This window comes from Lactuca serriola, chromosome 2 (genome assembly GCF_051521515.1).
Source record: "Lactuca serriola cultivar US96UC23 chromosome 2, Lser_US96UC23_V15, whole genome shotgun sequence".
Lineage (NCBI taxonomy): Eukaryota > Viridiplantae > Streptophyta > Magnoliopsida > Asterales > Asteraceae > Lactuca > Lactuca serriola.
The window spans coordinates 67,092,256-67,120,100 of NC_136409.1; the positions used below are offsets into that span (position 1 = coordinate 67,092,256).

General features: G+C 37.6%; 1 protein-coding gene across 1 annotated transcript; it reads left to right on the forward strand.

Annotated features, from left to right (window-relative positions):
- The first annotated feature begins 24,381 nt into the window (after nt 1-24,381).
- On the forward strand, nt 24,382-27,576 carry LOC145086328 (DNA repair REX1-B protein). The gene is made up of 4 exons (XM_079024081.1): nt 24,382-24,623; nt 25,235-25,316; nt 25,422-25,526; nt 27,166-27,576. The coding sequence occupies exons 1-4, from the start codon at nt 24,478-24,480 to the stop codon at nt 27,433-27,435; spliced, it is 603 nt and encodes a 200-aa protein (XP_078880207.1). The 5' UTR covers nt 24,382-24,477; the 3' UTR covers nt 27,436-27,576.
- Nucleotides 27,577-27,845: the final 269 nt, after the last annotated feature.

Below are 27,845 nucleotides of genomic sequence, written 5' to 3' on the forward strand. Positions count from 1 at the left end.
TGACCTCTCGGTCCATGATCTCTACCGGTTCTTCCACGAAGTTGAGGCTCTCGTTGATCTCGATCTCGTCAAGTGGGATAACAAGAGTCTCATCGGACAGACAATTTTTCAAATTCGATACGTGGAAGGTTGGGTGTATGTTACTAAGTTCACGTGGTAGATTAAGTTTGTAAACTACAGGGCCGATTCTGGTGAGAATCTCGAAAGGCCCTATGTACCTCGGGTTTAGCTTTCCACGCTTTCCAAAGCGTATCAAGCCTTTCCATGGCGATACCTTCAATAGGACACGGTCCCCTACTTGGAATTCCAAAGGTTTTCTCCGTTGATCAGCATAGCTTTTCTGTCGGTCTCTAGATGCTTTCAGCCGTTCCCGAATCTGAACGATCTTCTCTGTTGTTTCTCGTATGATTTCCGGACCGATGAGAGTGCTTTCAATATCTTGTCCTTTAGCTAATTGTGTGTCGCCAACTTCGGTCCAGCACAGAGGGGATCTGCACTTGCGGCCATAGAGGGCTTCGAATGGAGCAGCCTTTATGCTCGTATGATAACTCTTGTTGTATGAGAATTCGACAAGAGGTAAGTGGATATCCCATGCCTTTCCAAATTCAATCACACAGGCTCTCAGCATATCCTCCAAAGTTTGTATCGTTCTCTCATTTTGCCTGTCTGTTTGTGGATGGTAGGCTGTACTTATGTCCAATCTAGTCCCTAGGGAACTTTGTAGTGACTGCCAGAACCTTGATGTAAATCTACTATCTCTATCGGAGATAATGGACATCGGAACCCCATGCAATCGTACTATTTCCCTTATGTAAGTTCTTGTAAGCCTCTCCATCTTGTCAGTCTCCTTGATTGGCAGAAAATGCGCGGATTTGGTTAATCTGTCGACAATGACCCATATGGTATCAAGTCCACCCGTTGTCTTGGGCAACTTGGTTATGAAATCCATTATGATCCGTTCCCATTTCCATTCCGGTATCTCTGGTTGTTGTAGTAATCCTGAAGGTTTCTGGTATTCGACCTTAACCTTAGCGCAAGAAAGACATTTACTTACGAAGGTAGCAATCTCTGATTTCATGTTAGGCCACCAGTACAGTTTCTTAAGATCCAAATACATTTTATCTGAACCTGGTGAACGGAATACCTCGTGTTGTGCGCTTCAGTCATGACCACATCCCTGAAACCACCATGTCTTGGGGTCCAGATACGGTCCATGAGATAATAGGCTCCGCCACCCTTGACTTCTAGATTCTTTTCCATTCCTCTCAGGGATTCACCCGTCACATGCTCGGGTTGTAAAGCTTCCAGTTGAGCCTCTTTAATTTGTGTGGATAAGTGGGAATGGATGGTCATATTCAGAGATTTGACTCTCCGACCAGTGTATTCTTTTCGACTGAGGGCGTCAGCTACTACACTGGCCTTGCCAGGATGATAACGAATCTCGCATTCATAATCATTGAGTAACTCGACCCATCGTCGTTGTCACATGTTGAGCTCCTTCTGATCGAAAATGTGTTGAAGGCTCTTGTGGTCGGTGTAAATAGTACTCTTTGTTCCGTACAGGTAGTGTCTCCAGATCTTCAAAGCAAATACCACTGCTCCCAACTCTAGATCGTGTGTCGTATAGTTTACTTCGTGTGTTTTAAGCTGACGGGAGGCATAAGCAATAACCTTCCCTCGTTGCATAAGAACACAACCAAACCCTTGATTCGATGCATCGCAATATACCACAAAATCCTCTATCCCTTCGGGGAGGGATAGTACTGGTACGGTGCATAAGGCTTGCTTCAGAGTTTGGAACGCCTTTTCTTGTTTTGTTTCCCAGTCAAAGACCACGCCTTTCTGGGTTAACGTAGTAAGAGGTTTCGCGATGCTAGAGAAGTTCTTTATGAATTGGCGATAGTAACCAGCTAGACCTAGAAATTGGCAAATCTCAGTGGGTGTCTTTGGTGCCGACCAGTTCTTAATGGCCTTAATTTTGGAGGGGTCCACGTGTATCCCTTTTTCGCTAACAACGTGGCCCAAGAATTCGACTCTTCGAACCCAAAATTCACATTTAGAGAACTTTGCATAGAGCTTCTCTGATCGTAGTGTTTCTAAGACCTTCCGTAGGTGTTGACTATGTTCTTCCTTACTTCGGGAGTAGATAAGTATATCATCGATGAATACAATGACAAATTGATCCAAGTAAGGTCGACACACTCTATTCATTAGATCCATGAATATTTCTGGTGCGTTGGTTAATCCGAACGGCATTACTACAAATTCGTAGTGTCCATAACGGGTTTGGAAGGCTGTCTTGGGAACGTCTTCTTCTAGCACTCGTAATTGGTGATATACGGATCGTAGATCTATCTTTGAGAAGTAGCTCGCTCCTTGAAGTTGATCAAAAAGGTCGTCAATGCGGGGTAGAGGGTAACGATTCTTGACAGTGAGTTTGTTCAGCTCTCGGTAGTCGATACACATCCGGAACGATCCGTCTTTCTTCTTTACAAACAAGACCGGTGCTCCCCAAGGTGAGAAACTTGGTCTGATGAATCCTTTTTGGTGAAGTTCGTTAAGCTGACTGGAAAGTTCTTGCATCTCTATTGGTGCCAGACGATAAGGCAATTTTGCTACAGGGGTAGCCCCTGGAATTAAGTCGATTCTGAACTCAACTTGGCGTTGTGGTGGTAATCCCGATAGTTCTTCTGGGAAGATATCGGGGAAATCCCGTACCTCCGGAATGCTGTTTATATCTTTTACCTCTCGACTCGTATCGATGATGTGTGCAAGAAATGCTTGATAATCCTTCCGCAAACACTTTCGAGCCTGGATGCACGAAATGATGCGAAGGTTTGTACTTGATTTGTCACCGTAGATCACTATTGTTTCATGGTTAGGAAGATTTAGCCAGACGGCTTTTTCAAAGCACATGATGTCGGCGCGAAGAGGACTTAACCAGTCCATGCCAACTATAACGTCGAAAATTTTTATGTGGACTGGCATAAGGTTAATTGGGAAAGAGTGACCATCTAAAGTTAACGTACAACCCATGTATATGCAATTAGTGTTTTCCGTTTTCCCATTTTCCATTTCTACAGTGAATGATTCTTCTAACATGCTAGGTTTACGTGTAAGTAAGTGAATAAAGTTTTGGCTCACAAAGCTTCTCTCTGCTCCGCTATCGAATAGGATGCATGCATATGAATTATCGAGAAGAAACGTACCAGCAACTGCTGTAGGATCAGCTACGGCTTCCTCGTGACCAATAGCTAATACCCATCCCACTCCGTCGGTATTTGCTGCCTTTGGGTAGTTTCTTTTGTAGTGGCCCACCTCGCCACAACCGTAGCAGGCTTGGCCTACACCAACACCGGGAACTTGAGTGATCGGTTTTGTGGGGGGCTTGCAGAAACGGGCAGTGTGCCCCTTTCTGTTGCAATTGGAGCGCTGCATTTCCCGACATGGTCTGTGGTGGTGGTAGTTGCACTTGGTGCATTTTGGGAGGTTGCCTACATAAGGCTTTGTTGGGTAGAGACTTGTAGGGACGGTAGTAGGTACCGTCGCAGCGTTCACGGCAACCAGTTTTTGTTTCTTTGAGGATTCTTGGGAAGATCCACCCTTCCCCTTATTCCACCCTCTCTTCCTGTTGTTGTTGTTATTGTTGTTTCCCTTGTGTGGTTCTGGTGCAGAAGTTGCTGAGTGTTGATGATTTCCAAAATCAATGAGCGATTGTGCCAGCTCTTTGGCACTTTCAAAGGTGTCAGGTTTGGAAGCTAACACGCTTGACTGAATTTGGGGCGACAGTCCCCAAATGTATCGCTCTATCTTCTTGCTCTCGGGAGCAATCATATCCGGGAAAAGGATTGCCAACTCGCAGAATCTATTGGTATAAGTTGCTATATCGGTACCAATCATTCCTAGAGTCCAGAGTTCGTGCTCGAGCTTTTGAATCTCTCCTCGTGGACAGTACTCCCTCATCAACATGATTTTCAAGCTCTCCCAGCTTATCGAGTTTGCCACTATCAGGGTAAGTACCTTAACGTGGCCATTCCACCAAGTTAAAGCCCTATCAGTAAATGTGTAAGTTGCAAACTTAACCTTGCTGTGCTCGGGGCAGGAGCAGATTTCAAATACTGATTCCGTTCTTTCAATCCACTGCCTTAAAACCATCACACCACCCGTTCCATTAAACATCCAGGGCTTAGCATTCGTGAAGTCCTTGTAGGTGCACTCCCGAGGTTGTCCATGACTATCGCCATGGTTGGAAGGATGCATGCCAATTCCTGAACCCGTAGTAACAGGAGTATTGATCTGTGACATGGCAGCTGCCACAACTGCAGTGACTGCTGCCTAGAACATGACCGCATCAAATTGAGGAGGTGGAGGTGTTATCGGTGTTTCGTTGTTAGGGTTACGTCTGGGATTCCTACGTGGCGGCATCTTTAACTATACGTTTAAAAGATGATGATATGGATAAGAATAAATGAATAATGAATGTGTCTCATGAACTAAATTGCTATAGTTCAACAACAGATGATAGTATGAGTTTTACAAATAGATGAGCGAAGGTTATTCGTAAATCCGAATGTATGAACAAGCGTATGGTTTTTCCATAATATTTTAAAGATTGAACGTGATACTCAACGTAGTAGTAATAGCGTGCGAATTATATTAATATAATAGGTGATACAACGATCACGAAAATTTGAACCTTAAAAGGGTCTCCGATTACAAGAATTTAAAGGAAGTAAAAACTTTTAGCCGAAGTCCTATCTTATAACAAAATTTGAGGTTTTCGCAAGTACTACTTGCGACGTGTGTTGCGCTTGGAGCTCGATTCTGCATCCGATTGCTTCGACTCCATAAGACGCCTATCGAAGGCGGCTTGTTGTTCCCTCAATTCTGCGAGGGCTACATTCGTTTGTGCTTGGAATGCTTCGACGCGGAGGTGGATGTCGTTCTGCAACATATCCAGGCGGCAGATGTCGGTCGTGTGGACTTGTACTTCCACGTTGACCTCTCGGATTCCGTTTGCTTGAACCCCCGATTGGTAGGACTGGTTGGCGAGTTTACCTACCATTGCCAGAAGTGCTCGGTCGGCTAACCTCCATCCCTGATGTCGTAGAAGTCTCAACACATTCCGTAGGGAGAGCGTATCCCATGTTGTTGGCTCCAGTGGACGAGGTGACTTCCCCAAATGGGAGTCGGTCCTAGGAAGTTCCTCCTAATGGGTGGAGGGTTGATTATCTCCGGTTCCGAGTCTGTCCCGGAGTCGTCCCCTCCATCCAACTCAATAGGCTCTTCGTCCTCCTCCGGATCCTCTTCAATCCATCCTCCGTTGCCTTGTTGTGGGTAGTAGGGGTCTCCGTGCGGGTGGAATCCAGCCATTTGACTATACGAGAATAGGGTTATAAGATTTGAACAAAACCTGAGATATGGAATACTAATTAATCTAGTGTATGCACCAAATACTCCTATAGTATTTAAATTGTACGTTAGATACTAGTGTCTATTTTGTTAAGTTTTGACTTGTTGCTCACTATGATCATTCCTTGACATACGTTAGTCAAATTTCGGATAAACATAGTTGATCAGGCTATATTCGTCCCAAATTTGATTACATATCTCGAGAACTAATCGTAGTGTCCAACTTGTCTTAATACTTTTTGTATAGTTCTTATCATAAAAATGTGTCGTTGTATGCATGTATTTCGGATTTTTATAACCTAAAATAATCTATTTATGTGAAATAAGGATTTTAGGTACAAAAAAACTTTTGTCAGAGACTTTGAGTCCCTAAGCATTTATAGTTTGTATATCTTATGAGGTTCGATATACTTAGTTCACTATAAACATTGCTCTGATACCAATCTGTCGCACCCCCAAACCGGAACGGCGGAAACGTTCGGGGGCGGATGACTTCATGTGGTAACGTAACAAATGAATACATAGTAAAGAAAGCAATACAACCATCATATATATAATTGAAAGTTTACATTTGTTTAAAAGTATACATGTTCAAAATCAATTACATTATGATGTCAAAATATGAAATTAAACTGGTGCCGCAGCGTCCCTTCTTCAAAATCCGTTTGTTACCTGTAATTACTGAATCCCTGGGACATACAAGTAGTTTTGAAAGAGTAGATCAGCATTTAATCTAGTGAGTTTCATAAGTATTTAATGACAATGTTTGTATGAAATGAAATGTTTTTGTTCTTTGTTTGCATGTTCTTAGAAAATCCTATATTTCCTACTAGTATAATTGTAACCCTCTTTCACGACAAATGCTTGTTTCTAGTAAATGTATGTAAGTATAAAGATTTCAATTTTTCTGAAAAACTCTGTAAATCATTGTGTTTTTAATACCCCATGTGAGTTTTATAACCATACTATTGACAAGGAATGCCTATACACAACGTTCTTCAGGCATTGGAATGTTCTGACGTTTGTCACCCCAAAAGGTGGACTGTAGCTAACAGTCAGGGTGCGGGTTGTCAAGCCCGTATAGATCTATACACAAACACCATGCTCCCCCTCCAAGGGATTCTGGTATATAATACAGGACTTGAAATGTGTACTCGAACGTATGTGAAGTTAATGTCTCACAAAACTTAGCATAAAACAGATTTACGTATGAAAATGTTCGTTAGTCTTTGTATATGAAAGTAGCTTATCGTAATAGTATTTCCATGTATGTAAAGTTCGTAGTATTCTCGTGAAACTATACCTATTATAGTTTTCTAAAAGTGTGTTTCATTTGTTAAATAAACCCTTAGTGAAAATGTTCACTTGTTATGAAAAGTGTAGTTTTTGTAGTGCCAAATCCGACACACCGAATGTAATATAAGCAAAGTATCTGATTTATATAAATACTTAAATCGTTTCTCATTTCAAAAGATAAAATGTTGTCGTGTTATACTTTGCATATAAAAGATTTCCTTTGATAGTTTCAAATCACATATGATTCCTTTGATAAAACGCGTAAAGTGAAAGTTTATATAACACCCGATAATAACCGAGTGTTTTACTTGTATCCCCCCCCCCTTAAAAGCATGTAAAAGTACTCATAAAACATTTAAAAACGTGAATTATAGGGGTATGAACTCACTTGTAAGATCGGAGGTTGCGAGATGAAAAACCGGGCAGAGTTTCGGCTTGCGAAAGTGGATTTCCTCGGGATTCTCGGGAACCTCGGGGGCATGAACGACCTTCGGGACTCGAGCAAAGTGATCGGGGCTTCGGGGTAGTGCGGGAACGGAAATCGAGGTAATATCGTGAGAGAAATGAGAGAGATGGGGTGTTTTTCCCAAAACCCTCGCACCTCTATTTATAGGGGTCTGGGAAGCCTCGGTACGCGGGGCGTACTCGTGCGTCACGCGTGACTGAGTCCTCGACTGCCTCGCTTCGAATGGGACGGGTCGGATAGCTCGCATAGGGGCGACGTGGACGAACCGAGACCAAGGCCCTCGCGTACGTGGGGCGTACGGGGTTACGCGGCACGTAACTCGGATGAGTACGCTGACTCCCCCTTCGGATAATACTGGATTTTTGATTTAAATTTATATATAATTTATTTAATAAACTTCAAAAATTCATATCTTCTTCATACGAACTTCGTTTTCGACGTTCTTTATATCCCCGCGAAGGTGAGACCATACTCTACAGCTTCGTTTAGATTACGTCGGCAAATTCCGAAATTATTTTTATTATTTATTTTTAAAAGGTCGCAGTAAGAAAATTTGTTTAGAAATTCATAACCCCTTTATCTGACGTCGGTTTTTGCCAGACTTTTTACCGCTGAAATACCATTGATGAGACCTTCGATTCTCGTATAGGTCATTCCGGCCAAAAGTCGCTCGATCTCTGATTCGAGTTTTTAGTCGTCTGCCGTTAGTCCGAACTTGAAAAATTCCTAACTTTCTTATACGAAGTCGGATTCGAGCGTTCTTTTTACGTACGATCATGGTTTAATGACATCTATCATAAAAGGTAATTTAATTAGTGATTTTTGGATATTTTATTTTTGAAGTAAATTTTATTACACTAACGTGGTTACAATACTTGACTTTTTAGGTCGTTTACATGTAGTTGAAATATCGGGTTGTCACAGAATGATCATTATCAGGAAACTCAAGATGATATGTTTCAAGAGGGTTGTTGTTAAAAAAATATCACAAGGGTATTGCAGTACAAGGTTCAATCACGTAATCCTTAAATAAAACATCAATAATGGAGGCTAATAACAAGTTTCCAGGTAAGTCTGGATTATATGTAAGCAAGCCTTGAAGAACAAACAACCAACTATCCAGTGCAAAGATATTAAAGTAAAGAATAAGAGAATAAAAAAGAGAATGAATATGATGATCGTTGTGATTCTTGATTGACAATGGGCATAAGTGTTAGAAAGAGTTGACACTCCTTTTACAGGACAAGGAGGTACACAAGACAATACACAAAAAGTACTAAGAATGGACTACAGATCAACTACCTGAGAACTGACACTTACGTCACTGTTGATCTTGTGCCCTAAGTCTTACATAAGAAAAAGAAAAGATAACAGAATATTACATGTATTTAAACAACCAACATTCTCTTAATATCTGAAACTATGGAAGTTAAAAAATGTAAATACTTCGGATAGAAATATAACTCAAAAGCTTCAAAACTTCGGATAGACTATGGATCACTTATGTTTACTAATAATCTTCCCTTAAGTGAACTTAGCTATCCTTCTAACAATCAGGTTGCACTATCAAAGGCAAACAAGTAAGCCTTTTGCAACCAAGCTCTTACTTCTATCCACCAGGTGGCTTGCTCGATGAACCCTTTCTTGATCTTTTCTGATGCTTGAGATTTGGCATACCTTGAAATAAATTTTTTGAGCACTTGAGTGTGAACCAAGTGCTTTTTCCTTACTTGGAAGAATTCCTTCTTGTCTATGTCCTTTCTCTTGTATACGTAACCGAGCTCTAGTTCTCTAATAGGATAAACTGAAAGATGTTCAATCCCTTCCAAACCAGTGTTCAGAGGAGGAAGAAGATTTTCCATTTTGAACATAAGAGCTAGCTAGTTCAACTTCAGTTCGAGCATAGTCAACTACATAGTCTTTGATGCATTTTAAAGTAGATAGATAGGCGCTAATAGTAAGATCTGATGTTTGCTTATATTGGAAGTGGGCAGCCGGTAATAGACATTGTTGGGATTGATCATCGTAAAGTAACCATCTGAGATCTTGATCTTCTTCTGTATATTTTAAATGATGAGATAGGAATGTAGTTTGCACTAAATTCATAATTTTCTTAGAACACTCATCCCACGTCCATTAATCTTCTTGATTCTCATCTTCGACCATGCTTCTTTGGCTGGCAATGCATTTGTAGTATAGAAAGTCAGCAAGCATTCCCTTTCTACATGGATTTGAATGGCCATTTCATTTGATGGATGAAGGCTAGAGAACTTCTTGTATAATCTGCCATATAGTGAGATTGGGAAGTCAATCTTCTCTGAATCGAAATATAGAATAGCAAAGCTTATGAATGACACATAGTGAACCTCATATCAACAACCTTCTGGGAAGTATGGAGAGATGAACTTGATAGGATTCCGATTGTTCCTTATAGACTAGAGAATGAGACTTTCTTGAATTTCCTGGTCGATTTTTTCTTGAGACTAGCCCTTAATTTGGTCAAATGACTTCATTGGGATGATTTTCTCCACTTTAATTCCTTTCCCGTTGTCTTTCATAGGAGCTTCTAGAGTTGATTGATTTATGATTTTTTATGCAGGATGAGTCACCAACACTTGTGAGATTTGGGTAACCAGTTTGGGAGCAGGCAATCCATCACCAGTCTCCATATGAGTACCTTCATCTATTGGAGAAATGATCGAAGGATAAATCAAAATTCCCTTCAGTTGAGTAGCTCGGAAGGCATCTAGTGTAAGTTGAATTTTGATCTTGGCCTCTTGGATGCTTTTGTTGAAAGAGATAGAAAGTTTTGATGGTCATGTTAGCCATTTAATTTTTCTTCTTCAGAAATAATCTTTTCCAAAGGAGGATGATTTTCAGTGACCACTTGTATATCTTTGTTGTTAGCTTCTTCATCTAAGGATTCATCTCTTGGTATGAACTTACTGTTCCATTTCCATCCACTACTTGCTTCTTGTCCTACTCTTGTATCGGAGGGCCCAATCTTTGGTGAAAGCTCGACTTGTTCCTTTAGCTCTCCAAAATTTTCAAACACCTTTTGAAAACTAACATTGAAAATCTTGGTCAGATTCCCATAGGCTTCGGCGGTAGGAGCATGCTTATTGAGGACTTCTAGAGTTTCTTCATAAATTAGAATAACCTTATCGAATTTGTAGTTTAGAATGTCCATAGAATGTTCAGCAGACCAAATCACTTTGATGGGAAACTATTGAAGCACTAGGTTTATTCCATCCTACAGTTTGATTTCTCTCTCCAATGTCTATTTTTTCTCATAATGAATATGAGTTTTCTTGATTAATTTATTGGTAGTAGAGATCGTGTCGTCATGATCCTTCAAAATCTGCTCAATGGTGTTAATGTGATATTGAAGATTTTCCTTTACCGCTCCTTGGACTCCTCCATATAATTTTTCAATTGAAGTGAGATCAACCCATCTAATTGTTTTTCTCGGTCTTGAATAGAAGGAGTGGTAGACTTGCCTTCATAGATGGCTTTGAGGACTATATCTAATTAGGAATCTAGTAAGCCCACTTGAGCATTTACGGATTCTACTTTAGCATTAAGGATCTTGTATTCGAGCTTGACCCTTCAACTGATTCAATAGATTTTTCTTTAACATCATTTTTTCCATCTTCATGGCCCTTTTAGTACATCACTGGCTAATAAAACTTGCATCTCTACTAGCAGCTCCCCTAAGAGCTTCACCCCTAATAACGGTCGCCCAATGTCAGTAGGGAATAAACCTATAGGAAGCTTCTTACCATTGCATGAAGCCCAAAATAGCTCATTTTTCTTGATATTCAGCTCAAGTCCCAATCTTGGGCCTGCCACCCTAATGATGTCCAATACTCTAGCCACCTCCTATGAATCTCCAATAATGGTTTTGTCATCAAGGTACCAAGTATGAAGAAGAAGCTTACAAGTGTCTCTAAATTGATGTATAAGTGGGTGAAATACAAGAACAAAAAGAAGTGGTTCCAAAGGTCGCCTTGTTGAACCCAGTAGTAGACTAAATATGCTTATCTCCCAAATACAAACTTGATGCATGTCCATATAAGAATTCGACCCATAAGGAAATAGAAGGGCACCTCACCCTGACCTCGTGAAGTAAGACAAATCTATCCACTGAATTGAAGGCACTCGAGAAATCCACAGTAAGCATTGCAAGAGATCCATCATCATGACGTTCTCTCAACACCCTATTAACACTATGAAGTATAGCTTCAGCGCCACCCGACACACCTACTCCAAATTGAAACTCATTAAGTTATTATGTCATTTCTTTACCAACTTCTTTTATAGCAACCTTTGAAACCAAACACCTCCATATAGTGCCCACATCAATAGGAAAAATTCCATTGTCAGGTTTTAGGAGCTGAGTAAGAGGTGCAAATGCTACAAATTCTGTCAGACATGACAGGCATCTTCCCCCTAGCCATAGATTAACCCTGGAAGGGTGTGATCCGCTATAGGAAGAGGGGGAAATTGGGTCCCCGATATATTGGACTATTCAAGATCATTTCCATGGTTGGCAAGGTAGCTTACAGGCTAGATCTTTCTAAGGAGTTCAGTCAGATCCACATCACTTTTCACGTTTCGCAATTGCAGAAGTGTATCCTGGATGAGGAGGCAGTAGTATCATTGGATGACATTCAAGTCGATGAGCACCTAAATTTTGTGGAGAGGCTCGTGGCCATTCTGGAGAGGGAGGTGAAGGTTCTACAGAACAAGGAGATACCTTTAGTAAAGGTACAATGGGAGCACCGAAGAGGGTCCGAGTGGACGTGGGAGCTGGAGGCGGAGATGCGGGAGCACTACATGGAGTTATTCACCGCAGCGGACTTTGAGGACGAAGTCTAGTTCAAGTGGGGGGGGATTGTAACGCCCGAATCTCAGGTATTAATTTTATGGCTTTAATTTTCATAAATTGCAAGGTCTACTCGACAAGTTGGATGCCCTGACTCGTCGAGTAGAAACGGGTTTGGCCATGTGTTTAAGTGACCCACTCATTGAGTCCAAGATAAGACTCGACGAGTAGGAGTTGGAGGATGAAACCCTAATTTATGGGGTTTTGCACCCTATTTAAAGGGTCATTAGCCTCCCTTATCCTCCTTTACAGCCTCTTGAGAGTCCAGAAACCCTAATCTGTGTTTGTGCTCCATTGTTGTGTGATTTAAGCTTTGGAAGGTGGATCTTAGTGAGAGAAGCTTGAAGATCAAGTAGCTTGAAGCAAGGAACGTGTGTGGATCTGAAATCTACCTCAGTTTAGCATCATTTGAAGGTATCAAGTTGTTACCTTGACCTTCTTTCCTTCTAGATCTCATTTTGTTGAAGATTAGCGCTTTTAAGCATATTATGCAGCCATTCTTGAGTATGAGCCAAGATCTGAAGTTGCAACTCCATATCTGAGCTCACCTTGGTCTTTAAGTCCATAAAGTTTCCAGCTTTACCAAGTATAAACCCTTCCTTATGAGTTAAACCCCATTTCAAGCTTGGATTTGATGTTCAAAGTCTTTAGAGCCTTGCATGCACGTAAAGTTTGCAACTTTACGTGATAAACATACCTTGGGAAGCTTGATCTGCAATATGGAGCTTTGGAGTAGCTTAAAATCGTCTGAATGAGTGTTAGACTGAAGGGACTTGACGAGTTGATTGGCCAACTCGGCGAGTCCGATGAAGATTCTCGTGCAAGGACTTCCGCATGGACTCGGCGAGTCAGCTAGGGTTTCCCCGACATTTGGACATGCATTAACTTAGCGAGTTGCAGGGAAAATCGACAAGTCAATAGGGGTTTCACAACTACTTGAGTTCTGGAAGGACTCGACAAGTCAGTGAACTATACTTGACGAGTCGGGTCAACATGGACTGTTGACCTTGGCCGTTGACTTTCACTTTGACCAAGGGTTGACTAGTTGACTTCTGGGGCATTTTGGGAAAATTGCAAAACTTATGAATATGGTTCTATAGTGAATACATGTGGTGGAGTTTGTGGCAGTGATCCAAGAGTTTGAGCTTATCACTGCAGCGCGACAGTTGTGAGGTGAGTTACCACACTATACTAAGGGATCTAAGGCACCAAGGCCGACCCATTGGATATGATATTCTAGCAGTTGGTAGTATGTTGAGTATGAGTTAGTGTTGCATGCTAGTTGCTATGACAGTTAGGTAGATCTGTAGGACTACCTATAGTATTATGTGATTATCTATATGCACATTAGTTGTGTTATATGTCGACATATTATGTGGGATAGGTTGAGGTGATACTGCTCCGTGCAGTAACCAACAAAACCGGGAGCATTCTAGATATGAGCTGAGGACCAGGTGGGCTATAGCAGACTCGTACTATGGGCTCGGGAGCATTCCAGATACGGGCTAAGCGAGACTCGTACTGTGGGCTCGGTGGCAATCCAAATGTGAGTTGTGGGCCCGGAAAGCAATCCAGACTCACACAGTAGACCCAGGGATAATCCAGTCTGTAAAGTTGTGGACCTAGTGTTGGATTAATGTCTAAGTCCATAACTATAATTGGTAAGACTTGACCCAACCCGGCATGGTCCATTTGGGTTGCATGGCATCATACATTTGGATAGACTATAATGAGAGAAATAACACTTAAGGTTTGTTAATATATTATAAGTTATAATATATTAATAAGATTATTTAATTAGTATTGATCAAGAATTAATCTATAATTAATTAAGTGATCAAAAGAAGACTAATTAAATATATGGGTTGATTGTGTAAATCATCCATACTTGTATAGTGGGCTAATGCTCCATAGATTATCAAGTTGGGCTAAAACCCATATGATGCTCCATGGATGCTCCATGGTGTATTTGAACCCATCGATCCAAGGAAAATGGAAAGTCATGACAATTAGGGTTTACACTAATTGTAACACTATATAAAGATCATACTCTTGGAAAAATTGGCCACTAAGTGAATAGAGAAGGGCTAGCCGATTTTCAAGTGTTCTACATTTCTCTCAAGGTTATTCCAAAAGCAATTGATGTTGTGTGAGCCATTTGAGGTGTCACACTTGGGGCACTAGGCACTCAAGCTTCTTGAGAACATTCTACACCAAAGAGGTATGTATTCTATCTTGTTATATTCATTGTTTTGTATGCTAGATTAGGATAATACCTTGGATGTTCATATTTGCATGTATAATAGAGAAAACATAGATCCAAGGTATTTAGGGTTTCATGTACACTTAGGAGTGTTAGAATGCTCAAAACTCAACAGTGGTATCAGAGCCTAGGCTTGTTTTCTTGTTATACTTGCAAAACTGCTCAAAAAATCGAAGTTGTTTGCTGTCTGATCATCAGACTCGGTGAGTCCATCAGGAGACTCGGTGATTCCATGCCTAAAAGTGATAAAAAACGATCCAACTCGCCGAGTTGGTTCATGCACTCGACGAGTTGGAACCCCAGACAGCATAAATTCGACTTTTTTGGCTGGAATTGGACTAGGAACATTACCCTAAGATGTTTTTGGACTTATAAACTTCTTTTTGATGTGGTAATGTTCATGCTAATCCAATTTCAAAGATAATTGTCAATAGATTCATGTTTTGTATTAGTTTAAGGTTTAGACTAATTACATGAAAAAGTTTGATTTAAATTATCTTGTTCTTATGAGTTGCTTAGATTAATAGAAAAATTGTGTGAAATAGTTGATTTCAATCCATTTTAATCTAAGAGTTGATTCCAAAGTGTGTTTTTGTAACTTGTCCTCAAGTTATATGAAAAGTCACATTTAAGAATCATAAAACTAGTAAAAGTTGGCAAAGGTTACAAAATGAAGAGTCTAGTTCTAATTAAATGGTTTTATGACTCCATAACTTGTCCTCAAGTTATGGAGGTTCAAGAGTCTCTTCATTAAATAATTAATAAAAAAAGTAACCTTAATTAATTCCATAAGTTATAAAATAAAGAAAAGGTTAATTCTTTTATTAGTTTAAAGTCTTCCATAACTTGTCCTCAAGTTATGGAACTTGAAGAGTTTTTAATTAAAACTATTTTAAACACATAAGTTATGGAATTAATTAGTTTTGAATAGTTTCAAAACTTGCCCTCAAGTTTTGGAATTTGAAAAGTTTTCACTTATGAATACTTTAATTCCAAGTTAGCCCTTAGAATTTTAAAGAGTTAAAATTCAACCCTTATACTTTATAATATTATAAGTTAATAATATTTATATATATGTATAAGGGTAAAAGTCAGCCTTACCGTTGGCAGGCCTCATTCACGAAGCCGGTCTATAAGGGGGGTATAAGATTACTGCCTATAAAATGGCAGTTTAATGGGTGTCCACTCTCACCCACCGCTTCCTTGACTGGTGGAGGGTCGTTAGCCGAACGAGTAGGAAAAAGACTATAAGTTCTCCCTTCATTAAAAGTATTAATGATAAATACTAAGTAACTAAACACTTATAATTCCTAATCTTAGTTACTTAGGAAAATGTGAATAAGGTGCTAACCCATGAAATTACACTTTGCACTTTGCTTAAGTCGGTTGGTGGAGCGTGTGTGGTTTATCGGCACACTAGCTTGATTTAACAAGGTAGGCAAAGGGTTTTCTTAAAGTTTAATCATAGGCCGGTGGAGCGTGTGTGGTTTACCGGCACATCAGTTGGGTGATAAACATTTAAGAGTACCAAGTAATTTGCATGGTTACTTCACACCTTGTTTTGTGATCCTCGGCATCCCAGTCACAAAACCTGAAGGGCACACTCGAGATTGAAACATGCCATTGAAAAAGTTCAATGAATCTCAAAAGATCTAGGAGTTTCAAATCCAATTAAAACTTAATTATATTTCGTTTTTCATGGTGGAAATTTGTAAATCGTCATTTACCTACCTTCAACTATTTTATAACTTGGATTACGACATCCCTCTTCCAGTTGTAAATAGGTTGTTGGGTCCTAGCCTTAATATTTCATATTGGGTGTTATATTAAGGACTTTTAAATCAACTAAACTTGAATATCTCCCAAAAGATGTCTAGTTCAGACATCTATGATCTTCCCAAATCTCTTGGAACTTCACTTCCTCCACCTCCTCCAATTATTCTCCCTAACCCACAAGTTCAAGGTCACTCAAGCCCTATTGGCAAGGCAAGGTCTAGGTGTGATCACATCTTGGAGATGAAGTCACATATTGACAAGCCGGGAGAGTTGGGTGTCAAAGTCTTGAGAAAGTTGGTGGTTCAATCACTTTCTAAGTCACATAGTGAGTTCCTTTAGGACTCCTATGAAACAGACTATGACAAGACCCTTAATGATCTTATCTATTTGCTTGGTACTGCTGAATCAGCAATGATTTGGAAGGCTAGTAAATCAAATTTGATTAGTAGATCGACTTCCCAAAACTTTATGGACATTGAAAATAATGACATTGAGTATCCAGTAAAGCTCTCTCTTCCCAATAGAAAGGGATCAGCCATAGTCAACTCGGTTGACCAAATGGTAAAGAGAAATGCTAAGTCTGTGATAGTCCCATGTACCATTATCAAAGAGCCCATAAGTTAAATTGCCAAAGGAAGGGGCTTTGGTTACAAAGCTGCCAAACTTACCTAAGGATGGTAAAGTCAATGAGTTTGACTTTATTTCAGGTAAAGTCCATTGTCTAACTCTATTAAGTTCCTATTTGGAGATTCTTATTACATGATTTGATTGGGTCACATCTTTGTGTTTTAAGAATAAAAGAAAAGTAAAGAAACCTAAAGAAAGAATATGCTGAATCTGATCGCGTAGATGGATTTCTATCGCATAGTTTGAAGATCGGATTCATGAGCTACTTCTTAGAAGTTATGAGATATTGCTTAGGAATAGATAACAACAAGTTTTCATATGGATTGTAAGGATTAGTTTTTCCGCAAAGTTTTTAAAATAAAAAGGAAAAATTTCTGATTTTATTTATTTTTAAAATATCCTTACGATGGCATTTGTGAAAAGTTGTTGCTTATAAGATTCCGTTGATAGCAATATTGAAAAAAAAAAGGAAGGAAAAAAATGGATTTGATTCTTTCGGTTGTGGTAGTGTCTAATATTACCAAATAAGGAAAGATTCTCATCACCCAAGTTTCAATTGGACCGAAACTTGGAATCATGCAAGTTGTATAGTATGATGAATGAGAACTTTCAAGCATTGGAAAATTAAGACTAATTATTTGTTCACTTGGATGTGTGAGTCAAGTAAAGGACTAAAGAATCGAGTACACATTCATGTGCACTTGTCAAAGTTCCCCACAAAAGATGGATAAGACTATTCATCATGATTTACTAAAGTTTAGTAAATATGGTTATACTTACAGGCTTAAGTGTAATTCTGATACATTGGAAAATTTTCGATGTATGACAGAACGAATAAGAAGAATCAAGTTAGGCAGAAGGATAAAAGTTTCTCAAATCTTAAAAGATGGGAGAGTACTTTAGTATCATGTTATATGATCATCTTAATGATTAAGAGACCTTATCACAATTCATCCTCTAAGTGCATTATGATAGCTAAGAAGAGGAGCTAGGAATTGTTGAAGTGGTCAAATCAAGAAGATGAGTCATACTTTGTTCCAAAACAATTATTAGAGTCATACTCCAAGATTGTAACGTGAGTGACATGTCTTAAAGAAGGTTTAAAAACACGTGTCAAATGTAAGAGTAAAAGTGTCCTACTCTTGTACATTTGAAGTTGGTAAGTTGTGTTGTTTTGGATAAAACAAAGACCAACTTAGGTCAATTGTGTGAAGTGTTTGTCTTGATAAAGAATCCGCACTATCCCTTGAATATGTGACAAGAGAGTCTTATATGTCAAGAGGACAGTGGGAGTCTTAAAGGTCTTGAAAGTCTCAAGAACTAATCAAGAATAAAACCTGAGGTTCTTCACTAGCACATGACTTGAGGTTTATAACCTATCGTGTTGACATTTCTGTGCCCATTCTAGTTAAAGTTGGCTTTGGATATGAGTTCTTAGAGTCCTCAATTGGTTGCACAGCTACTTGGAAGCTATGGTAGGCCCTTGTGCTGCCAAATGGCAAGAAGTTAAAATTGCATAAGTTCAGTCCATATGTGTTTGGATTTGTCATTATCCGTGTGTTGTGACTAAGGTTTTGAGAAATTCATATGGGTAGGAACTCATACACCATAAAAATCTAAGTGTCATAAGGTTTCTCTCCGATTCATGAAAATGATGGTGAGGAAACACTTCCACTAAGTAGATTTGTAAGTAGATAGTAATCTTTGCATTCTCAAAGTTGTTAGTAGGCACACTAACATGGACTTATGAGAAACAGCAAAGGTCTAACCAATTGAGACTATGATTACGACATTCCTTTTCATAGTTCTAGAATTGTTTAGACACACCTATGAGCTATCTAAGATAAGGTTTATGATTTTGATAAAGTCTTATCAAAGCAATCTAGTATCAGAAATCTGAACTTTGGTAAAAAAGTCAATAGCTGATTTCTGAGTACATATCAAAGCTAGTGGGAGCATAAGTGTTATACTAATAATCATCATGTTAGTGGGAGCATGATAATTATGATAAGTATTGCAAGTTAGCAATGTTAATTATAGAAAACAAAAGTTTCAATTCGTGAGGTTGCAGGGGTTGAAAAAGTTGTTTTGCTATAATTAAGGGAGAGGAAATTATACTTCATTTCAATTATGAAAAGCTTAGATTGAGTTTATAATCATTCTAAAGAGCTTATATTGAGATTTTAATCACCTTTAGTCAAGAATATATATATATATATATATATATATATATATATATATATATATATGAATTTCATGTTGGATTGGTTCAACTTAAGAAATTCTATATATTGCGTTCTCAAAATTCGATTATGATTACAGCATCCCTTTTCATAGTAAAATTTTGAGAATATGGCAAACAAAAATTATTATGGCAAAAGAATGGTCTAGAACCATGTCTTTATGTGAAACATCATGAATCGTGTCCCATTTACTTTGGGTACAAGATCGATTACATGTGCTATAATATTTATTCTTTATGAATTTTCCAAATGCCTTGGGGCATTAAGGAGGAAAATGTCTAGAATTGGATATGACTAAAGTGATTAAGCAATTGTCGAGGACAATCTAAGGTTTACCAAAGATTGGTTGCTCAAGGACAGTTGGAAGTATAGTGTGAATTTTGGAAGGGCCATATTGACATAGTCTGAAAAGAGGCAACTCTTGTTCAGAAGTAATAGTCAAAATAGGAATATAGAGTTGTCTCTATAGATAGAAGCAATATGTGTAAGATTAGAAAGAACTTAGTGCAAGAAGCATGTTCAAAGCATTGCATACTTTGAACATAAGGCTTTGTGTCCATGGAGTAGGTCTTTATTGGAATACCCTGTAATGGTTGTTGACAAGTCTTTGTAACTTTGTACACATTCATTTCAAGAGGGTAGGGCATTTAAGTTTAAATCCTAACAAGATTTCGATTTGGGAGTGTGAAATTAGAATCATTGAAAGTTTGGTCAATTGGGTTATTGCACAAAGTAAGGATCATAGATAAACATAGAGTGCATACTTGGTGTATGGCAAAGCTATTGTTTAGGAAAAACATAGTGTACATGCTTGGAGCATAGAACAACTAGTGTTTTTAATTCAAGTATAAAGTTGATAAACCGAAACAATCAATAATGAGTAATCAGTATGGTGATAAATAGAAGTGGTCTATTTATATTCATAGGGTTTGATACCATATTTGATTCATTTATTCTTGTGTTTCACTTTGCATGTTTTGACTTCCATAATAACTAGGTTATTCTTCCGGAATGACTAAGTTATTTAAACCATCCACAGTCGGTCATATGTTGGAAGTAGATATGAATCAAGACTGTCATGTTGTAGAGGTCCAAGTTGGTGGACAAAGTTGTGCTACAACGCTCATGAGTGCTCATAAATTCTAGGTATTGGATTCAACCCGCGCTCATTTGAATCACTTCATGGATTTTATCACGAGTGTTCATGAGACGATAATATCTTATATTCTTCAAACCTAGAGATATGAGTTGTTACTATGAGTTGGTTATACATTGATTGCACGAAACCGCATTGGTAACTCGAGGTTATAAAACGTGTCTTTGTGTATGATTCAACAAGTAGCAGAACAAGCCATATGAGTCGAAGTTTATCCATTCCTTTTACCTTTGGGATAAAAGCGATATCTGTGGGCCCCTCGATGATTTAGCGACGACACATGTGAGTGCTTGGCCAAGCCAGGACTGATTTGATTTGTTCAATCAGTTAGTCGTCATAAATCGAAAATCGGGAAACAACAGATGGACAGAGAGAATGATTTACAATCCATGTCTCAGTCCATATGATATCTAGAATGGAGGAATATATGATCCCTTATCTAATGGACAAGTCATTGACAAAGGTCAGAGTTCATCTACGAGGTCAGAGTTCGACGAAAGCTTTTGAGTGCTACGATTGCCAGTTGGTTCTTGAAGTCATAGGCAATAATAGTTTTAGACTTATCCAAGTGGAAGACTGTTGGATTAATGTCTAAGTCCATAACTATAACTGGTAAGACTTGACCCGACCCGACATGGTCCATTTGGGTTGCATGGCATCATGCATTTGGATAAACTATAATGAGAGAAATAATACTTAAGGTTTATTAATATATTATAAGTTATAATATATTAATAAGATTATTTAATTAGTATTGATCAAGAATTAATCTAGAATTAATTAAGTGATCAAAAGAAGACTAATTAAATATATGGGTTGATTGTGTAAATCATCCATACTTGTATAGTGGGCTAATGCTCCATGGATTATCAAGTTGGGCTAAAACCCATATGATTCTCCATGGATGCTCCATGGTGTATTTGAACCCATGGATCCAAGGAAAATGGAAAGTCATGACAATTAGGGTTTACACTAATTGTAACACTATATAAAGATCATACTCTTGGAAAAATCGGCCACTAAGTGAATAGAGAAGGGCTAGCTGATTTTCAAGTGTTCTATATTTCTCTCAAGGTTATTCCAAAAGTAATTGATGTTGTGTGAGCTATTTGAGGTGTCACACTTGGGGTACTAGGCACTCAAGCTTCTTGAGAACATTCTACACCAAAGAGGTATGTATTCTATCTTGTTATATTCATTGTTTTGTATGCTAGATTAGGATAATACCTTGGATGTTCATATTTGCATGTATAATAGAGAAAACATAGATCCAAGGTATTTAGGGTTGCATGTACACTTAGGAGTGTTATAATGGTCAAAACCCAACACCTAGTACATGCTGTTATTTGTATATGTGTTATGTGCAGTGTATCAATATTTTGGGGGAACTCACTAAGCTTTCGGGCTTACAGTTTCAGTTTATTGTTTCAGGTACATCAGGGGATCGTAGCAAGGCAAAGGCATGATCGTACAACTCCTCATGTTTTGTTTATGTTCCTGGGAAAACTCTGATATTATACATTTTGAAAACAAGTTTGTAATGATTTAATGGTTTTGAAATGTTATTTAAAAGTTCAAACTAGCATGATTTTTATGGGTGTTACACCTTTACACGCCTGAAACAAACTATATATATACCTAGACCTAATTATAAAGGCCCAACCCAAAACCCAACCGAAATCCTCATTAAGCCCACCAAAATCACATGGTGATTTTAGTCCAAACACCACCGAAATCATGGGGTTTTCGGTCCTAGACCGAGAACTCTAAAAACTATCAAAAGTAAAGTATAAACCACAAATCATGTCCTAACATCCATCTAGCCCTCTCCCTTACCCATTGTTTCTGTTCATTGTATTATGGCCTAAGTCCTAATCACCGCTCTATTTTATCTCCAACCATTGAAGAAGTTGTTAAACTTCATAGAAGTGGTTTTGTATGTTATAGGTAGGTTACTACAAATCAGAATTTGGTGAAGGTGGGTGGTACAAATCCGGTTGAATCAAAAATTGGCTGGATGATAATATGTTTTAGAGGTTTGTAAATTTGGGTTGTGTGTGGGAATTAGAAATCGGAAAGGGATTGTGTATGAATCATGAATCAGAACCATGATGAAGCAAATGGGTTAGAGCCAAAAGAACATCCTATGTGCTCATGCAAACCCTACTTGGATCTAGGTTTCTCTATTGTACATGCAATTCATCCAAGACTTATAAACCCTAAATCTGGTATGTATATTTCGAAATTGACATAAGAAATCAGATCTAGATGATTACCTCTTCAACAATGGCTTGAATCTTCTTGTCTTAGAGCTTAGAGTCATAATTGTCACTCCTCTAATGGCTTACAAACACCACAAGCAAGAGGATGCTAATTGAGAGAGAGGGGATGGCACAATTTCGGGTATGAAGACTCCTAGGGTTTCAAGTGGCTGAAAATTGGATGCCTTGGGATCTTATTTATAATGATGCTGCTAGGGTTTCAGTCAAAATCCTAATGGACAGCTTAGGCCTTAAGCAGTCCAAGGAAGCTTCTGGAATAGGGCCTCTACAGCCGAAATTAGGATGGACACATCCCTAATTACATCCAACCCTAGTCCTTAAGCCTTCCCAGCCTAATACTCAACTATCACACATTTGACAGTTTAAGTCCCCGTTATTTAATTAATGTCTTTTAGCCACAAAATTAATTCTTAATTAATTCTTGTCTAATATTAATTAAACTGTATGATTTCTCCTTTAATATATTATTCATATAATATATTAATAAACCATAATAATCTCTCACTTTGATAAATCATCCTATCATGTTGCTTTGGTGAAGGCAACCCAAAAGGACCATGCACAACCGAGTCAAATACTTACCAAATATAGTTACGACCTTAGACACTAATCCAACAGAAGCTTCATTAGGTTCGAAGTCGTTAGAGAAGACGGAGGAGGTGGTACGGTGAATCGTATCCTGCTCAATCGACTTACAATAAAATGCACTTTGGATTCTTTATCGATTCCTCACTGGGCACCAAAGAGGTTCAGGTTGCATCATCAGGTTTGATTTTGTAATTTTTTTGGTTTTATTTTTTTTAGCTTAACGGGGAAGATGAAGGAAACGATGAGAGGCGAGCAACTGTTGGTCGGATATAACTGAAAGGGGTAGGGGAGAGGATCATGGGTGTGTTAACGTGGTTTTACATTTCCTTTGAGTGGTTGTACTTTAATTAACTATTATTAATTTTATTGTTTAAATAATTAATAAATTAAAAAAATAAATAACATATTAAATAAAAAGGAAATAGTTTGGGGTAAAATAGTCTTTTTATGTATGACAGGGAGCAAACACACAACAAAAATGTATAATAGGGATCGTCCGAGTTAAAAAAATAGTTATGGATCAAACACGGAAATTACCCCAAACCACATGGACCATCCGTGTAATTTACTCTATAATTTTTGTAATTTACTCTATAATGAATTGCAAAATTGGTCCTGTGGGAGACAGAGTTTCGTATGTGTGGTTGGCGGAGGTTCTAAACCCTAGGATTAGGGTTTTCCTAGATTTGAAATGTGCCATCTACAATGCATGGTCATCTCATGATGTACGGGTGACATTATTGCATGTGGCGACGGAGTAGTGATACATGCGACAATGAATGTTAAAGAGGGCATCACGCATCGAGCGTGGATGGAGGGTGGTTACGGAGAGCAGAGAAGGTCGGTATCCTTTGTGGTCTGGTGGTGCTTCGACAAGATGTTAGTGCTTCAGCGGTGCTCCAACGAGAGAGAGAGAGAGAGAGAGAGAGAGAGAGAGAGAGAGAGAGAGAGAGAGAGAGAGAGAGAGAGAGAGAGAGAGAGAGAGAGAGAGAGAGGTGGCTCTGACGGGATTTTTCGACGACAACAACAGGAAAAAGAAGAGTTAGAGAAGATTGTGTTAGTATATTAAAAGAGAAATGGATGTATGAGGTAAGTTATTACTTATTAGGGGTTTTATTTTTTTATTTTTTTATAATAAAAATATTTAACTACATAAAGAAATAGAAAAAAAATAGGACAAAATAGTTTTTTTTAATATATTCAAATTTTCAAGGGACCGATTTTGTATGAAAATTTCAATTTTAATCTAACCGTACCAAAAAGTTTTTGAATCAAATTGCGCTTTTTAGTAAATCATATGAACATTTTTGCAATTTACTCTTTATTTTATTTATTATATTTAATCATAAAAATATATAGTATAATTTTTGTTAGTAGAGTTTCTTTTCCTTGGACAAAGGGAAAAGAGGAATAAAGTCGAGGCCAAGCACCGACCCATGGTTCCCTACTACGGAATGTACCGAAGGGAAAAAGGAAACGCATGGAAGATTTCGAGAAGAAAGTGAGAATATCAGAAGGCATGGACGTTGATCAAAATGGCTCCAACCACCACGAAATCGTCTCTTTGCTTCGCCAATTTCTCGGAGTTCAGCAGCGAAGAGCGGAAGCCTACGCAAAACTCAAAAAGTTCGTTTTCAAAAACTTTTGGATATTTGTTTCTGTATATTTTCAATTTCTGCAATATTGCTAGATCAATATATTTTATCGCTCGGATAAATTGATATCTAACGAGTTTTGGATGTCGATTGCGAAACATTGCGTTTTCATCGTTTAAATTTCATGTTTTTAGATTATTTTTCTTTGACAAATATTGATTTGTTATGATTTCAGTTCTTCCAGTAATTAGGGATTAATACATGATCTACTTCAATATTAATACTACCACTTACATGAATCAAAGAAGTAATTACAAATACAACTACGATGTCAAACATGTTATCCCAAATCAGTTTGGGGTAAGCTACAGATTTAACAATTGGAAATTAGGGCTTTGTTCATGATTAACATGTTCTTCTATGCTATCTATTTGAAATAGTGATGTCAAAATCTATGATTGCAATAAGATTCATACAATTTGAATTTAATTTGATGAAGTATATGATACAAAGTCATGAATGAATAAATAGTGAATAGTAATTTATTTATTTTCTGAAACAAAGCCAAAGAGTTATTTTTTTCATTGAAGAACATAAACTCTTGAAATGTTTTAACTTATCTAACATACCATTGGTTAACAGGGGCTTTACTGAATTGGGAGATTCTGCTTACCAACAACTTTGCAATGAAATCACACTTCAATTTAATGACTGTTCGAAACAAGTAAGTGATATATAGCTTCCTTGTTCTTATTTATGAAAAAGACGTAAATGCCCTCTTCACCCTCATCACTGAAAAGAAATTAAGTTGATGAACGTTTCTTCACAGGTGCTTGCATTAGAGTCGATATTTCTGAGTCCCAGTTATTCAAGAAATGATTTAGCTTCTATACTGAGGTCTGTTCAAGTACAAGAAAAGCAAAAGCTGCATCTGGTAATTTATATACTACTACAGTACTAATATTTTACTGTAGACCCTGCAAAAGACATGAATGCCCTTCTCATCCTCATCACTGAAAATATCCTTCTAGAAATCATAAATGATGTTTTTTGGGATAAAGTACGTAATGAACAAGGACTGTTTCATCTTTAGCGTATTTGAACTGTTTGAATGATGGTAAATGACCGTTTTACCCCTCTATAGAAGTGAGTCTGAATATAAGTGTATTCGAAAACTGTTATAAATACTAAATAAGCTTTCTGCTCTTCTAATCTCATCATGAAAAACAACTATAAATCATTGTTTTTTTTTTTTTTTTTTTTGACTTAATCTTTATAGAATGACTTTATGGGGTTAAGCCAAAAAACATGGCTTAATGTATTAAGACACTAATCGTTTACCTATTTTCCCTTCTTTTTTCCTCACAATTCCTCTCATGTTAAAGTTGATGATGAATCTTGTGAAATTTACTTTTTTTCTTTTTGTAATGTAAGGGTAAAATGGTCATTTAGTCTCGTCCAGTCAGTTTATATTCACTTTATCCTAACTAGCATCATTCCCCAATACTCATTTAACCACTTTACCGGTACATAACTTAATGACAAATAAAAAGAAACAACCCCATAAAAGACATTTTTGGTCTCTATAGTTTTAGTTTTCGGAATTACATCTTTGGTCCCTGAAGTTTTTAGTTTGCATGAATTACATTTTTGGTCCCTGTAGTTTTGATTTTTCAAAATCACACTTTTGGTCTGTGTAATTTTTAATTTCCATGAAATGAGTGACTTACACTTTTTTGGTCCATATAGTTTAAATTTTCCGGAATTACATTTTTGCTCCCTGAAGTATTTAGTTTGCATGAATTACATTTTGGTCCTTGTAGTTTTAATTTTCTGAAATTAAACTTTTGGTCTGGGTAGTTTTTAATTTGCAAGAAATGAGTTACATACACTTTTTTGGTTTAATTTTCCGGAATTACATTTTTGGTCCCTGAAGTTTTTAGTTTGCATGAATTACAGTTTGGTCCCTATAGTTTTAATTTTCTGAAATTACACTTTTGGTCTGTGTAATTTTTAATTTCCAAGAAATGAGTGACTTACACTTTTTTGGTTTAATTTTCCTGAATTACATTTTTGGTCCCCGAAGTTTTTAGTTTGCATGAATTACATTTTTGGTCCCTGAAATTTTATTTTTCCAAAATTACACTCTTTGTCCGTGTAGTTTTCAATTTGCAAGAAATAAGTGACTTCCACTTTTTGGACCCTTTAGTTTAAATTTTCTGGAATTACATTTTTGGTCCCTGAAGTTTTTGTTTTGCATGAATTACATATTTGGTCCCCGTAGTTTTAATGTTCCAAAATTAAACTTTTGGTCCATGTAGCTTTTAGTTAGCAAGAAATGAGTGACTTACACTTTTAGTTCCTATAGTTTGCAATGTTCTGCACTTTAGGTCCACGTCTTGATACTTTTTACAATAAAACTAATTTACAGTATGAGTCCCTGCGGTTTCTACAATTACTTATCGCTCTTAAATTACACAAATAATCTTCAATACATTCAGTGAAGCTTCAATTCTTGTTCTTGTGTAGTGATTTTTATATCATCTTAACTCTGTTCATTGTGAAAAAAACAGACAGCAACAATTCAAGTTTTGAAAAAAGCTGGACGCCCCTCAGAACGTTTAGTGAGCCATGAAAACTGCAAATTTAAAAATCACATGCAACACGAATGTGTTCATGTTCATGAGATAACAGAAGCTGCAGGAACAGAAGAAGCAGAAGCAGATGCAGAATATGATAATGCAATGAAGGAAGCGATTCAAGGTGTTCAAGATGCAGTCACCACCATTAATGAGCATTTGGAAGAAGTTAGGTATGAAATTGCTGCACTTGAAGCAGAGTGATTTTTGGAATTACTTGTTATTTTGTGTTTCTTTTTTTTTATTAATCGATACTTTGTTTAGATGTTTTCGTACATATATACAATGTTTAGTTATCTGGTTACTATTTGAAAGTTATATTAAAGGTTGTTTATTTGTTTGTTATGTGATTTATATATCAGATACATCACTTATATTTATTTGTTAGTAAGGTATTGTACTTTAAAAAATCTACCCAATTATAGCATCACAATAATTTAGTTTATTTTTTCTTATTACAACTTTCTATTTGTAAAGTCTACTGAATTATAGTGGTGAAAATTTATTTGTATTTGGATGATAGTTGCTATAATTGGATAGATTTTTCAATGTACAATGGTGTAGTGTAATAAGAATAAATGAAATTAGAATGCTACGATAAACAAATGAACAAG